Here is a 15,716-nt window from a genome sequence, read left to right as displayed (position 1 = left end):
CTTTGGCATGAGGCTTGGGATAGCTGAGGAAGGGGCAGACTGATCTTGGCTGGCTGCCTGAAGGCCGGTGGGGACAGCTGCTGTGGACTGCAGTGCTGCTGTGCTTCAAGCTAACATATGTCGAGTGGGTGGCACCCATGTTGTGGCAGGCTTCGCTCTATATACATTCATGAAAATAATGGGAAACCTCCGCACAAGTCTTAAAAAGGGGCCATTGATTCTGGGTACAGGGAAGCCTGCTTTTGTAAACATCTTCAAGCATCAGCTACATGTTTTGGTCTCTGTTTCCCCCTCCCCTCCATGTTTATGGGCTTCTCATCCATCTCTCACCTGAGCTCCTGGGCCTCAGTAAATAGGACCCATTTGAATTCACAAAAGTAGTGTATGGAAGGAGTGGGCGTTCACCAGCCCCAATAAGGTCCTCTTAATAGCATGCTGTATTAAGAGAGAATTAGTGCACAATATAGCATTCTCAGGGGTCATGGAACAAACTTCCCTCAGCAGGCTGTAAAAAGTTCCCTTTTCCAGAAGTGCTGTGTTTCTTGTTTGGATCAGCTTTTACTTTGGTGGTTAAACCACCATGGGAGAATATTAATCTAGTGCAGGGTGGATGATGCAATAGATTGATATAGAGGAGTGTGATTTCATGGGATTCTTTATCCAACTCTTTCCTGAAACAGGGTGTCTCTTTGCTCCTCCAGTGTCTCCGATGTCACCTTTGGTAGACCACCACTTGTTTCACAAGTTATGCAAAATGTTTGACAGCAGGAAACCTGGGTTTACCATTAAATATTTTTATAGAGGAGCAACTCCTTTATCAGATGCCATCCAGAGAAACGTTCTGCCTATTCCACCTTTATACACCAGGTTCATTTAATAAATCATCCTGAGATCAAGTCACACAACTGAAACTCTCCTCTTAATTTTTAACAATGAGAGCTTTTCAAACTCTGTGTTGCAACATGTTAGTGTCACGCGAATGTTCCCCACGATCCTCCTGGGGCTGGAAAGGAGTTAGTTTAATTCCCGGTTTCCTAGTAAAACTAAATTACGGTGTTTCGAAATGATGCAAAACTGAATTACCATTTTGCAAAGCGATACATGTCTAAAACGTGTGTCACCAACATGAGAAGTTTGGCAAGCTCTGCTCTAAACCATGTAAGATTCTGTCTTACACCACTGGTGACTTGAGGAAATGCTGGGAGGCTGATTTAAACATTATTGATTGGGGGGGGGGAGGTATGTTATGTGGGTATCTCCAATTGTGAAACCCATATTTTTATTCGTAAAAGAAATTATGCTGAAACTTATTCATAAGTGGCATACTGTGCAGAATTTTGGGAAGAGGAAGTGATAAAAGGGATGGAAGGGATGTGCAAACCCAGGCCAATACTGCCCATATATGGTGGGAATGTCCTTATGCTTTTTAAAATTCTTTTTTGACATTGTTAATATTGCAAAATATGACATATCACTTGATCCAAAACAAGCTGCTCAGGCTCAATTCAACTGTTATAAACACCTTCCAAGACTCTTGTTGTGCACTTTGTGACTGCAGCCAGACTGGTCATTTCTGAGAACTGGAAATCCTTTACTAGAAAGCTATTAACAGAATGGATCTCGCAGGCTAGAAGGAAAACAAGACTACAGACAATGTGAAGAATTATCTGAATTTTTTATTTCTTACATAATGACAAAAAAAAACATGTTATCATCTGCCTTCAATACATATGCATCAACAGAGCATCTATTCTGGAATGAAAATATTTTGGCAACTCCTTGTCTTTTTGTAATCTATGTTGTCCCCCCCCCCCAAAACATATTTCATTTTTTTCTTGTTTTTGTATTTTCCCATGTTTATGAAAATCAATAAATACACTATAAAAAAGAGAAAGAATGGCTTTGTGAAGACCAAAGCTGATCTTTGCCCTGCAAGAAACAGGGAGAAGAGACTGATGAAGTGAGTGCAATGCAGTTGTACAATAAAGCCATGGGGGTTTCACTCAAATCCAGGACAAGTTTTTAATCTGGAAGTAAACAGAACAAGGGGGAGAACTGAACAAGATAAATTGAAATAAAATTCTGCTCTAGGCTCAGGAAAAGAAAGGGCATCCAAGTAGTCTTCAGCGCCATTTTCAACATATCTTAGGCAACTTTCCAAACCTAAGAAAACAAAGAGGATTCTGTTAAGAAGAGGGACTGTGCTCCCATCACACCAATCTCCTGCAGAAAAACACCTAAATGGGGATTTCGGGTGGATCCCTGAAAGCAGACGGGGAAACAGCTTTTCAACCTACTCAGAATTGGTGGAACAAGGGGCAAGAGTTAAAACTGCAGATAACTTGGCAAAAGTTTGTGAAGGACATCAGTGCAATTAGGCACTATTGAGTGCTGAGAGGTGCCGGGGCCTAGAAGGTTGTGAAAAAGTCTGGGCATGCATTGGTTTGCAGCTGCCTGAAGTCGGGGGTGGTGCCTTGCTTCTGCTCAGGCTGCTGGCTAGACTCTCCACCAAATCTTTTACAGCCAGCATGCCTCTACTCCATGCCTGCCATCATTTTCCTTGGGCTCTTCCAGCATGGTTTCCCCCATATGAAAGCTCCTGCAGAAGTGCAACAGAAACACGCTGCTGCGGCAGAGACATATTAAATAACTGCGCCTCTTTGCTGTACCTTCATAAAAATCTGGGACTGTGGGCCCAACCTCCCCCCCCCCCCCGCAAAAGGCACAATGCTCCAAGACCTTCTCCTGTACAAGAACCATTGAAATGGTCAGGAGAAGATGAGAGCAGGGGTGGGTGGGTGTGCTTGCACACCTCCCTTTATTTTGGTGGGCTTTGACAGGAGAGCACAGCACTGGAAATAGAAGGCAATGAGGGTTTCTCACTTTGTTTACTCTGAGAGAACTAGAGCTGCCTGGCCAGTACAATTTCTATTTTTTTTCTTTTGACAAAGTAATGATCATAAATAAATAAGAATAAAATGTGCACCCCACCACCCAGACCATTCCATTGTTAACTACACAACCTCCCAAAATTTCAACACCTCTTATGATGGTTTGACCCCTTTCTGTTTTAACAGTACAAATTCTACAAACACCTTCCATATCTCCTCAAAATAATTTCTCCTGCGTATTCCCCATCTTATCTTAATGACCCATGTTTATTTATCATTAAAAGCTATATCCCACACCTCTTTATACCGTTCTCTCATTTTATATTCTGCTTGCCCCTTCCACTTCTTAGCTATCACAATTCATGAAGCTGTCAATAAATTTGAGCAAGTCCTTCGTAGCCTGCGAACCTTCCACCCCATCGTAAATTGATAATAATGCTACCTCCGGACTTTCAGCCAGCTTTAACACGGTGATTTCTGTTATCTCCTTAAACACCCTTTGCTAGAAAAACTGTAGTATTTACACCCCCGCCACATGTGACCATAATTCCCAGTTTCCTGGTACCCCCTCCAACATAACACCAAATATTCCTTGTTTATTTGATTTAATCTGACTGCCAAACAACCATTTCTCAGCTCCCCTCTTACCCAGAGAGTGCAGATCAAGGGGCACTGGTGGACTTCTGTATCTGCTCTTTCAGGATCAGGATGCTCTGCCTTTGCTCTGGAGGCAACATAGCTATCTGGTCTGCCGTCAGCTGGAGGACCTGCATGATGAGTGCGGCCTATGAAGAGATGAGAAAAACTGAAAAGGGTGTATTCAGACCAATGGTTGTTTTTTTCCTAGAAAGGACTTGGCAATTGAATTACACTAAAAAAAAAAAAAAAAAATACTAATAACCACACACGGGCAGCATATTACATGCCAAAAGCTAGTTTGAAAAGATCTGCAAAGCACATTGTGTTGTAAGTTGAGGGATGCACTCTACAACAATTTCTCATTCCAGAGCCTTGAAGCCACCACTGAAAACACCTTGCTCCTACTGCCACCAATTCTGCCTCCAGCAGTGGCCAGCAGCACTTTCCTGGCCTCTTGTCACTGGTGCTACTGGGGAGTCCTAGGAGGAAGGGGTGATGAGGTGGAGGCACACTGGTGGGAGTGCAGGATTGGCTCCACCAGTGCATCTGAACTACGCTGACCTCCCCTGTGATGGGAGGTCATGTAAACGCTGCCACCCTGTCCTGCTGACCGCTACTGCTTGCCTCTTTAATGGAGAACTCAAAGTAGGCAACAATGTTTGGCTTACCTTTTCATGATCCTGGGGTGTTACCTGGTTTTGGCCGGGACTGAACCCTCCAGGCTGGCCAGCTGCTGGTACGCTTGGTCCTGGCATGCCTCCGGCCTGCATTGCTGCGGCAGGCATGTTAGGCACCTGTGAACACAAAGAATGATTTCTGAAAATGTATTGCCCCCTCCTTGGTCACATGGATGCAAATGGATAACATTCACAGGGTCTCTGAAAGCAGCTCCAGGTCCTACTAACTGCACCACCTCTGAACACTGAGCTGGGGGGTGGGGGGAACCATGGGAAAAGTAAGACAGCAAGCCTTTGATTAGAAAAGCACATGGGGACGTGGCCGGTAGCAATTCACTAACCACAGCCAATATAATTTCCGACCACAACTTGAAAAGAAATAGATCACCACTCCTGCTCCCTTCCCCAATGCATGGATTTTCCAGCCAACGACTTAGAAAGGATTAAGTATAACTGTTAGGAAAAGCTTGGTAGAGTATTAGGAGAGAATCCCTAATTTCCACAGTCAGCTCCCCAGCTAAGGACTCAGCTCTCTCTAATGATCTCTCATACTACTGGGTTCTGAGCTTTGCACTAGGAATTGTTCTCTGCTGCAAAGGCACAGGGCCGGCCAGAGTGTTTGCCTTTCCATCCAGCATAGGGGTTGGGAACCTGTGACACAACTCCCCACCTTCAAATGTTGCTGGACTATGAATCTAGTAATCACCAATCAAACTTTGCTGGGGCTGATAAGAGCTAGAGTCCAGCAATCTCAGGAGGGGCGCAAGTTCCCCATCCTTGCTCTAGAGCACGGTTTCCCAAACTTGGGTCTCCAGCTGTTTTTGGACTACATTTCCCATCAGCCTTGACTGCTGGTCCTGCTAGCTAGGGGTGATGGGAGTTGTAGTCCAAAAACAGCTGGCAACCCAAGTTTGGGAAACCCTGGTCTAGAGTTTTATCTAAGCGATCAGTCAACCCTGAAGCCACTTCCTGTCTTGGTCAGGAACCAACTAGGGGGAGCATTCAAGATGAAGTTTCCTCTCCCACCTCCATTTGGAGATTGGATTGTTATGCCAATCGGCTGGCGTGACCAACTGAGGCTGTCCTTGCACTGGCAACAAGGACCTCTCAGTGAAAATGCAACAGACCACAGTTGCCCCACATACCTGTCGAGGCCCCTGCGAGACAGTGGATGCCATGCTAAGAGGTCCAGGGCCTTGAATGCCTCCAGTCATTGGACCCCTTGGATTGGGGCCAGGGCCCCTAGAGTCCATGCCTCTGGGTTCCATCCCCCTGGGTGGCTCCATCCCCCTGGGTGGTTCCATGCCTCTGGGGGGCTCCATCCCCCTGGGCTCCATGCCCCGAGGTGGTTCCATTCCTCTGGGCTCCATCCCACGAGGCTCCATGCCCCGAGATTCCATTCCTCTGGGCTCCATGCCACGCATTTCCATCACTCTGGGCTCCATTCCTCTGGGCTCCATCCCTCGGGGTTCCATGCCCCTGGCATCCATCACTCTGGGCTCCATTCCCCTGGGCTCCATTCCTCTGGGCTCCATGCCCCTGCCATCCATGCCTCGGGGCTCCATTCCCCTTGGATCTCTTCCACCTGCATTGAAGACCATCAAACTTAACACATCTGATAGACAGAGAAGCAAACCTGGGAGTTACTTGCCCAAGTTAGGGGGGAATTAAATAACTGATTGTACCAGTTTGATTTTTAACATTTTTGTGGCTTGATTTTGTGCGTGTTTGTAGCCTATAGGGCTTGTAGCCAGGGAAGTTTTGCTTTGGGGCGAGGATACAATTTGATCCTCTAGAACATGGTATACTTGTATAATTATTTCTATTCATTATTGTGTGGTTTATCGTACAAGTTATTTTATTATCTGCATCTGTTACAAAGGGGAACAAAACACTAACTGCTATTCATTTCATATATCACTCCCCTGAGGGATCCTTTACTGTGCTGGGATTTATACCGCTGGCATTAAATAAACGTCCCTTTTCATTTGACCCTGAAACCGTCTCTCACCTCGGGTGTCCATCATGGGACCTCGTGGCTCTCCCATCAAAGGCCTTGGTTCTCCCATTGGCCCACCTCTCATTTCGTGGGGGGGCGGCCCACGATTGTCATGACCAGCCATGTGGTGCATGGGGGGGCCCTGGTGAGGAGGCCCCTGGTGCGATGGCCCAAGGTAACCCCTGCAGAAGAGGATGGGGAGGGAGGGGGGTGGAGGAGGAGAAAAGACATCAAAACCCAGTTTCCATTCTTCTCGCACAGCCAACAAGGTGAGACAATCTCTGCCTGGACTTCACCCCCTTCCAAGAGGCAAGTAGGAGGCTCAAATGTTACTGCATGACAAGAAGAAAAAATGCACTGCAACAAAACAACATTCTGCACACATAAAAGAAGATGGCCGGCAGAAGAGTGCCAGCCAGTAATTATAATTCATGTTTTCATGTTATTCTATTTTATTAAAGCAACTAGAAAAAAAATATTATGATGGGAAGTTCTCACACAGGTGAAGGGAAGCAGTGGGGAGGAGGGGTTAGGTTGAATTTGGGAAATAAAATAATATATGGGACAGCAAAGGATATAATAGATTCTTATAGAATAGTAATATATTGTACCCAGAATAGAAGTTCAAAAGGGGAAGTAAATGTATTTTCAGTATTTTCATTGTTGTAATAATTATTATTTCTTATCGGTAGAAGGCAATGTTAATTTAGACTTCTTTATTTTGCTGTCTGTATAATTTTCGTAAGTCAATAAAAAAATAATAATAGAAGTTCCAGGCCCTTCTGCCTACCTGGGTTCCACTTCTCCAGTGACTGACAGCAGAGTTCCCCCACGTGGATCATTTGGGGCGTCTCCCAGAAGGCCTCGGGGTGGTGGACCACTAGCTGGCATTGGCCCACGCTGCATGGGGGCCCGTGGATCCGGCATAGGCACTGTTGGGAAGGCAGATGGCAGGGGGAATTAAAATCATGAGAGAGAAGCGCGATTCCACTTTGTGAGCATTGGCTTCACTTGAGACGGAAGAGGGGGAAAATCAGGCTTCACAGAGGGCAGGTATGCGCAGATGCAGTTGCAGAGAGATGGGTTAATTTCAAAAGCTCCAGGCTTTGAATTGCCTGCCACATACTCAACACTTGTGTTGCCACCCCAAGTCTTTGTTAACAACAAGAGGAGGCCAGGTGATCAAACGAACCTGCAACAGGGAGCCTCCTTGCACAAAGATGGCGTTTCTCCCTCTCCCCACAACAGCATGTCCCACACCACTCTCTGAGCCATGTGGCCTACACCCCCAAAGTAAGCAGAGGCCTTGTCTTGCATACTCCCCCCAGGGCATGCAATGAGCAAGGGGAGCCAACCGCAACTACAGGTACCTTGTACTCGCTCAATAGAGGAAGGCCTGGCAGGTCCCACGGGAGAGAGCTGCAGGTTCCCTGGCCCGGCAGCAGGAAGAGAGGGAGAAAGAGCAGACACATCAACAGGAGGTGCACTTGCTGCATCTGCGTGTGCATAGACGCACACCTGCCTAGAGTGCCCCTTACTCTTCTTCTGGAACAGCTCTGGAGACACTTCCCTTTAAATGAAAGGAGGGACCACCCCCTCAGAATATGATTCCACAGTGTGGCAGTGCCTACACTTTGGAATTCCCTGCCTATTGATGTCAAGCCAATAGGCCTTCACTGTCCTCTTTTCCGCGCCTGCTAAAACCTTCTTGTTTAGACAAGCCTATCCAGATGACTAAGAAAGTTGAGGCAATTTTAATCTGTTTTAGTATTTTAACTTTAGCAAGTTTTAAAGTACGGTTGTAAATGTTTTCCTGATTACAGCAGCCAACGTAATGCTTTGTGTTTCTGTTTCTTGAAAGTCTTCATGCATGGTAGCTTTTTATTCCAATTGCAAAGTAGACTTTTGTGTATTTCCCCCCTGGTCATTTTATGTTGATCTTTGGACTCGGAATAACTATACGTAAAAGTTTGATATAGTTCTCAGTGCTACTGACATTAGGGGCCACATAGCTGCAAACAGTAACAAGACTCTTGCTTGTAGCCAAGCCTTCTTAGGAGCAGCACATAAAAGAAACTGTCCCATTCTCTCCCCTGACTGGGGGCATCCATTGATCCTTCAGTGTTTATCTGGACCTCCTTTTTGGTGGTGATCTGCATCAGCCACCCAAAAGGAAGCGTGCTGGGTTCATACATAACACCAAGTCATAGTTTAAAACAAACCATAGCTCCAGATAGTGGTTTGCGGACAGTGAAGAAACTATCGCTCAGCTTCTGGACAGGCTTCACACACAACACACACAGTAAACTATGGCTTAGCTTTATGTGTGAATCAGGCCAAAAAAAGGCTATATAATAAATACGAATGGGGACTCTTTGAGGTTGAGAAACACAGGTACAAACCCCGTCCCCCCACTTAGCAACAAAGCTCAGTAAAGATGCCATCCTTTGCATGGCTTATTGAGAATAAGCTCTACTGAACTCAGAGCTGGGCTATTGGTCTCTCCTTCTCAACCAGTTATTACTGAGAATACTACTACAACTTGCCCCTGGGACCTGACAGGAAAAAGTAATAAATAAATGCAAAAAAATAGACTTGTTTCTTTATTTCCATCAGCTCCATGAGCTTCTGGGAGCACCTGGAGGTTGGAGCCTCAGAGCTAAAATGGGATTTGCAGGCTGGCTCAAAAAGGCAATTCCAAAAGGATGTTTTGTTACTTGCTGCAGAACCAGAGGTACATTTCAGTGCAACCAGGTGGAATAACAAACATGCAGCAACGTCTACACACACACACAAACCCCTTGGCCTCCACCACCAGAACAAAGCAAGCCCATTAACTTTGTATGAAAGAAAAAGGAGGGAGTGGGAAGCATTTCAAGGAGTGACGCCCTCTGCTGGCTAAGTGACAGAAGGCAGCCATATGCTTTACCTTGACCACGTTCCAAGAGCATCGGGCCACCTCCTGGCATGCCACCTGGGGAGAAAAAGAGCCGTGTTAAGCAAAGGAGGCACTGGGTTGATTATGGGGGTGTGCTGGGAGACTCAGGGATTCAAAACCAGTCTTGCAAACAAGCCAGCAAGTACCCTGCAATTTATTTATGTTTACTAGTCCACTATCAGACCAGAAGCCTGTGTTTCCATGCTGGATGTGGAAAGAAGGAAAGCCTCATCTTCCTAGAAGGCCACTGAAAGAAGAGAAGGAAAAAAGCATTCTACCATGCCTCTTCCTCCAGCATTCTCCAGTGAGAAAGAGGCTTTCCTTCTCCCATACCTAGCACAGAAGTGGGCTGCAGGAGGGAGGATGTGAGCAACCCATCCCTCCTCCTCTTGCTCCCTCGCATGGAGTTCTTGAATGCCTGCGTTGTCAGATGAGTTGTTAAATAAAAAGCTGATTTAAAACAGCAAAGTGAAAGCCCAGCAAGGCACGCAAAAGACAAAGATAAATAAAATAAAACCAAGAAAGAAGGGGTTTTTTAAATGTTAGAAAATGAAAATAAACAAATTGTATTGCTATCATCCACATCAGATCACTAAATATTATCAACACCAATTATCTCAATTTTCATCCTGGCTAAACCACTTAACCCTATGCATGTTTCTTAAGATGTTCGACATTCACTGGTGCCGGCCCAGAGTTATGTGTGAACAGGATTATAGTCTTCCAGTGTTGCCATCCTTGATTCCATTTCTCGCCATGTGTGGCCAAATTCAGCCCTTTCCTGCCCTGAGGTTTCCTGTATCTCCTTATCCCTGGAACCCAGAGACCCTGAGTCAAAAAATATGACTGCCAAATCAATTATAGATGTTGGGAAAGATCCATATCCACAGAGAAGAACTCACCTCCAGGAGCCAAGGGGCCGGGGCCAGAGCTTGGCATTTGCCCTGGGGCTGGCACTCCTCCCTGCATGGGTGGCTGCATCATAGGGGGGGCTCCATTGACATGCATACCCCCCTGCTTGGAAAGAGGGAATGAAAACAGATTGTGAGGCCTTATTCTCACTCAGGTGGGCAATTGATTTCTGGTCCTAAGTTTGTCCCTACTTTATTAACCCATTTAAATGCTAATACAACAAATACAGCTACTAATAAAGGACTAATAAAAACTATGAAATTTATCAAATTATTTATAACAGATATATTCATGTTCAATAAAGGTTTAGCTAAAACCATCATAAAAACAACAAATAGGAAAGGACATCAACAGATTGTGACATAGACAACTAGCGTATCATTTACAACTGGGAAATAAGACTCAGCCCACAGAGCAAGGGATAAGATTCTACTCAAAGCAACAAACTCTTACTATTGGTTGTGGCTGGGAGGAGGGGACGTTTGGCTGGTTCATCTGTGCATTTGGACCAGGACCAGGCCCTGGTCCGGGTCCTGGTCCGGGTCCAGGTCCAGGCCCGGGACCTTGCCCAGGCCCAGGCCCTTGTCCTGGACCCGCTTGCAGGCCGCTTGGAATCAGAGCTGGGACGGTTGTCTGCCGATGCAAGATTTTCTAGGGAAGGGAAATGGCAGAGTAAAGCCTATTAAGTGTTTATGTTGCAGAAACACATGGCCCCACCTCGGGGGCAACATCCCACCCCCCACCCCGCTTCCCCAAGGCAAGAGATGTCGCAAGCATACCAGAGCGATCTCCGGATCCACAATCCGCATCACCACCTGGGCCTGCAGCAGGGCATAGGCGAGCTGAGGGTTCTGCAGCAGCATGCTCCGAGCCTCCTGAGGACTGTTCTGGACACAGAGCTGGAGAGAGAAAGAGAAAGGATGGGAAAGCACACAGGGCAGCTGGATTGAAATCCCCCAGCATTTAAAGCAGGTGTGGAGAACATTTGGCCCTCCCAATGTGGCTAAACTGCAACTCCCATTAGCCCTAGCAAGCACAGCCAATGGTCAGGGGTGATGGAGAGCTGTAGTTCAGCAATATTGGGGGGGGGCATAGAGCATTTCTCCCCAGTCCAGGCTATTATTATTATTAATAAACTGTTCTTCATCAAAAGATCTCAGGGCAGTTCACAATTAGAAACACACAAATAAACTCGAGAGAAGACGTGGGAAACTATTTCATATCTCTGGTAGCCACAGGGAAGCCTTCTCCTCTACTGCCATACTGTCCACTGACCTTCATCTGCTTCATCAGTTCAAACATCTGCTCTGGTGGGAGGCTGGCAACAGCCCTGCTGATGGACTCGGGAGCATCTTCAGGGTTCACAGGGTCTCCATAGGGCGACTCAATGATGGGGGCCCCAGTGCCCAGGCCTAGTAGAGAAGATTGGGTTAGAACCAGAGATCTTCACCTTGTCATGCACACCTTGAGTGGCAGCACATGGCAGCTGCTGCCCCCCCCTTCCACAAGGCCTTCAGACTCACTCTTCAGCTCTTCTTTGTTCTTCTCGCTGGCTGCGTTGTCCACACGCAGGGCTCTCCCACTGAACTCACGTCCATTCAGATTCCGCATGGCACTGAGTGCCGTCTCCTGGTCTTGATATTCACAAAAGCCATAACCTTTTGGTTTGCCCGTCTCTCGGTCATACACCAATCTAGCCAACAAGCACAGAAAACAAACTATAATGAGCAGAAAGGCAAGAGAGGGAGGGGAAAGGGTTTCATGAAAACTGGGGATCAGGGGCTAACTGGCTATATACTGTCCTATTATATAGGAAGCTACCTTAAGTCAGGTTAGTTTATTTGTCTATCCAGTTCAGTATTATTTACTGGCAGCATCTCTCCAGGGTCTCAAAGAGACAAAAGCTTTCCCCCACATATGATATCTCAAGGATAAGGAACCTGTTGCCCTCTTGATGTTCTTGGACTGCAACGTTCATCATCTCTGACCGCTGGGATTATGGCAAATGGGAGATATGAGTCCAATGACTTCTGGAGCACCACAGATTCCTCATCCCTGTGCTACCTTAACATTTTATTGGAGGTTTGTAATATTTATATTCCCCCTTTCTTTCAAGGAGTTCAAGTTGGTATACGTAGCTACCCCACCCATTTTATCTTCACAACAACTATGTGAAGCAGGTTGGACTGAGAAGTGCAAGAGACTGAAGGTGGGACCTTCTGCATACAAAGTGCTTAATACTTCTCAGTTAAATTTCTCAGCCAAGATTCCCCACCCCTGACTTAAGATCCCCTAGTATCTACCACCACCACCACCCATGCCACATCCTCATCCAGCTTTCTCAGCCCTTCAGACTCAGCTTCTCTGATTCAGGAAATCCTAACAGGCATATGTCTCACCGGAAACTGACGACAGGCCCAACCTCTGAGAAAATGTCCTTTAACTGCTCTTCGGTGGCTTCATATGGGATGTTCCCCACTATTGGAGAGATGGGAGCAGATTGTGAGCACCAGCAGCATTACTGGAATAAGTGGGACATCTTTTCAAACATAGGTCAAGGCATACATCTTCCATCAGGAATTTGGAAATGGAAAATGGTTTTAGTGTTGGTTATTTGTTTCCCAGTCTCAATTACTGAAGGCACTGATTAAGCAGAGTTTTGAAGTATTTTATTTAGAACCAATCCTCCAGCAAAGAGTAAGAAACCCAAATTAGGCCCTGAGCACTAGATCATCTCGTGTTACTGCCCAGCTTTTACAAAGTTTACTCTCAATTTTAGGCAAGAGGCGTTAGAATATGTATGCATTTGAAGGCAATGACCTAGCAAGCAAACGGTAGGCCATCCCAACACATACTTTACAATATTTGCTAAGCACACGGAGAACAGCATACGTGAGGGAATGATAATCAACAACAAGGAACTTAGTTCTACTGTTTCTTTCAATAGCAGTGTACAAGGGAAACTTAAGAGAGTCTTTGGATGCATCCTTGGAAGAAAGCTTGCCCATGCCTACTGATCTCCCACTGCAATGCACAGCTTGAAATGGCAGGTTGGGTAGTCTTTTCAGGCAGCACAACTTTGGCAAAACTATGTGCTATGAGGCAAACACAGTTTCCCTTATAATGCCTAGGATTTGTATTGGGAGCTAATGCCCAAAATGTTTGAAAGGCACCAACTCTGGCAAAGCTGGACTAGAGTTGACAGAACAGCGCTGTGCACGGAGTCTCTCCATGGAGTCGGAGGTAAAGGGGAGGTGGGAAAGAGCCAGAGCAGCCACTGCTCTTCCCACCCCAAACTTCCTCCCTACACCTCCTAATCTCCCTTCCCTCCCTCTCCCATCCCTACCTTCCTTCCTTCCTCCACTTCTACCTTTCCTTCCCCTTCCCCCGCCCCCTTTCCGCCTTCTCTCTCTCTCTCTCTGTCTCTCTCCTACCCTTTCCTCCCCCCACCTACTTTTCCCCGCCTTTCCCAAAGTGGGGGTTGAGCGGGGTGCTCTTCCCGCGCCCGCTCCGCCCTCACCGAAAACGGAGCGCAGGGACCGGTCCACGGCGGGATCCCGCACGGAGAGCCCCGCCATCTTCCTCCCGCTCCAACTTGCTAACGCCTCCTCCTTTCTTCTTGTGGGGTCCCTTTCTTCCCCCTCCGGCCAGCAACACAACCCGCAAACGTTCGTTCCGCCTCTCAAGCCCAGCGCCTGACATTGATGTTTTAATATAACGTTTTCCCGTTCTCTTCCCTCCCACGCGCGCCCCGGCGCTTTGATGCGGGGTGGGGGGGGGGGAGGCAGGCCGATTTCCATAGCTGCTGTTTCTATGGCGGGGGGGTGGAGAGGTGCTGCTTTTTCCTATTTCTACTTTGGGGAATAGCTTCTGAAATAGCTTCCGTGTGTTTTGCCTTTCAGGCGCTCCCCGGAATGACATAAAAAGTGGGGTTATTAACGTCGCAGTCAGGACCAGGCAGTCTTTCATTGCGTGTGTGCAACATTAAATGAGGCTCGAGTAGTTTGCCCCCAACAAACATGGCGGCTTTAGGGCCTCGCTAAAGGGCGGTGGCCATAGCAACCAGACAACGAGTCCGAAAAGATGGAAGGGCTCCTGTCTCCTTTTGCAACTGCTCGAGAGTGTGCCATGGCCGCACGAGAGAGAGCGGCGCGCATGTGTGACTTGTGGCAGGGGAAGAATTTGGGTGTTGCGCTGTTTTATTAAGGAAGGTTTTAATGTGTCCCGCGTGGAAGTGGACTCAGAAGACACGAGTGAAATTCCTCTGCAGCTGCTATAGATGCAGCAGCCTTTTCTTCACCGAGGGGTCGTCTGGGGCATGAATGGAGCCCTGCGCCATCAGGGCGAAGGGGCAGCCGCTGGTAGAGTCGGAAGGGACTCCGAGAGTCATCTAGTCCAGCCCTCAGCAACAGTGCAGGGCATCTTTTTGCTCAACGTGGGGCTCAAATCCACGACCCTGCGATTAAGAGTCTCGTTCTATACCGACTGAGCTATGCCAGAAACCATACATTTCAAGCCCCTGATGGTTTTCTATAAGGAGCCCTGGGGACTGTAGTTCGCTAAGGGTGCTGAAAACTGTGGCTCTTTGAAGGGAATGCAGCAGCACCCCCAGGGTGATGTGTATTGGGTGCGTGATGTGGATCCCCCCCTCCCTTAACACTCAGTCCGGGCATTGGCTGTTGGCTTCCTTCTCCGTATTGGCAAGTACCAGAATCGGGACAAAACCATATTTAGTTGGCTCTGCCTGTCTTTGGCTCCACCTGCTGCTGGGCTCCCTGTCTTCCTCTCTAGCAGCCTCCATGGCAACCAAGAATGGAGGCACCCAGGAAGAGCTCAGTAGGGCTGAGGGACCTTGAGTAGACTGTCCATATAAGAAGAAAGAGAGAATATTGGCAGGTGTAGCTTCTCATCAGAGAGGATCACTGTCCTTTCTTTTTTCTTCTTCACCTGGCTATGCTTCTAGCACAGTATCTATTAAGAAATGTGCAGTCTGCTCCTCTGCATGTCTCCTTAGAAATATGTCCACTAAGACTTACTCCTGAGTCAAGAATACATAGGATCACAATTATTGAGGAGTTGGGGTGAGTCCTTAATGCAAAGGCACGTTTTTGAACAACTTGAGCTCCTTAAGAAATAAATAAAAATGTAAAGGTATTGTTCGTAAACACTGAATGGGCGAGTGGGGATTTGAAAACTGATCTCCCAGGTCCTAATCCAACACACTCACCACTCCACCACACTAGTTCTCAAGACCAGGTTACCTGAAAATGGTCTCCTCCTCCTGCATATTCCTATCCTTCTAAATGCTTGTGCCCTGTACATCATGACCAGTCAACTGTAGCTCTCTTGCACTCTCTCTTACACAAAGCACAGAACAGTGTGGAAACCACATCTTCAAACATGACAGCAAATTCCTGCCATCAAGCACAAGCCTGTTCCAAACACACTTAAAATAAGAGTACAGTCTGAAAGATCAATGGGTCATGGTGGCAGGGAGTGAACACGACCTTTGCCCCTCTCTACAGTAAGGGAAAGCCTGTTCCCGTGCTTTTCTCTTTGGGGCAAATCCTAACCAAGGGGGAGAGGATTTGCAGGGTGGCTAGTGAGGTGATGAACAGGGAATAGTTCAGGACACCTTGGTATCAGTACTTTTAATGGCA

At 47.0% G+C, this 15,716-nt stretch overlaps 1 protein-coding gene across 4 annotated transcripts; it reads right to left on the bottom strand.

Annotated features, from left to right (window-relative positions):
• Positions 1 to 1,656: 1,656 nt before the first annotated feature.
• On the bottom strand, positions 1,657 to 13,736 carry LOC310746475 (cleavage stimulation factor subunit 2-like). Of its 4 annotated transcripts, none has more exons than XM_083580221.1 (15): positions 13,577 to 13,736; positions 12,456 to 12,534; positions 11,580 to 11,749; positions 11,332 to 11,468; positions 10,836 to 10,955; positions 10,510 to 10,707; positions 10,047 to 10,161; positions 9,136 to 9,180; positions 7,577 to 7,636; positions 6,997 to 7,138; positions 6,219 to 6,388; positions 5,353 to 5,792; positions 4,199 to 4,324; positions 3,540 to 3,676; positions 1,657 to 2,163 (listed from the first exon to the last, which is right to left on the bottom strand). In XM_083580221.1, the coding sequence occupies exons 1-14, from the start codon at positions 13,632 to 13,634 to the stop codon at positions 3,554 to 3,556; spliced, it is 1,983 nt and encodes a 660-aa protein (XP_083436347.1). In that variant the 5' UTR covers positions 13,635 to 13,736; the 3' UTR covers positions 1,657 to 2,163; positions 3,540 to 3,553. The 4 variants fall into 4 exon arrangements, with proteins under 4 accessions (XP_083436347.1, XP_083436348.1, XP_083436349.1 ...); XM_083580222.1 differs by having other exon boundaries at positions 10,047 to 10,158; XM_083580223.1 differs by lacking the exon at positions 7,577 to 7,636.
• Positions 13,737 to 15,716: the final 1,980 nt, after the last annotated feature.

The sequence above is a fragment of the Podarcis filfolensis genome (assembly GCF_964270895.1).
Source record: "Podarcis filfolensis genome assembly, chromosome: 13".
NCBI lineage: Eukaryota > Metazoa > Chordata > Lepidosauria > Squamata > Lacertidae > Podarcis > Podarcis filfolensis.
The sequence above is the reverse complement of the archived record's forward strand: the minus strand, read 5'-3'. Positions and strand labels throughout refer to the sequence as shown.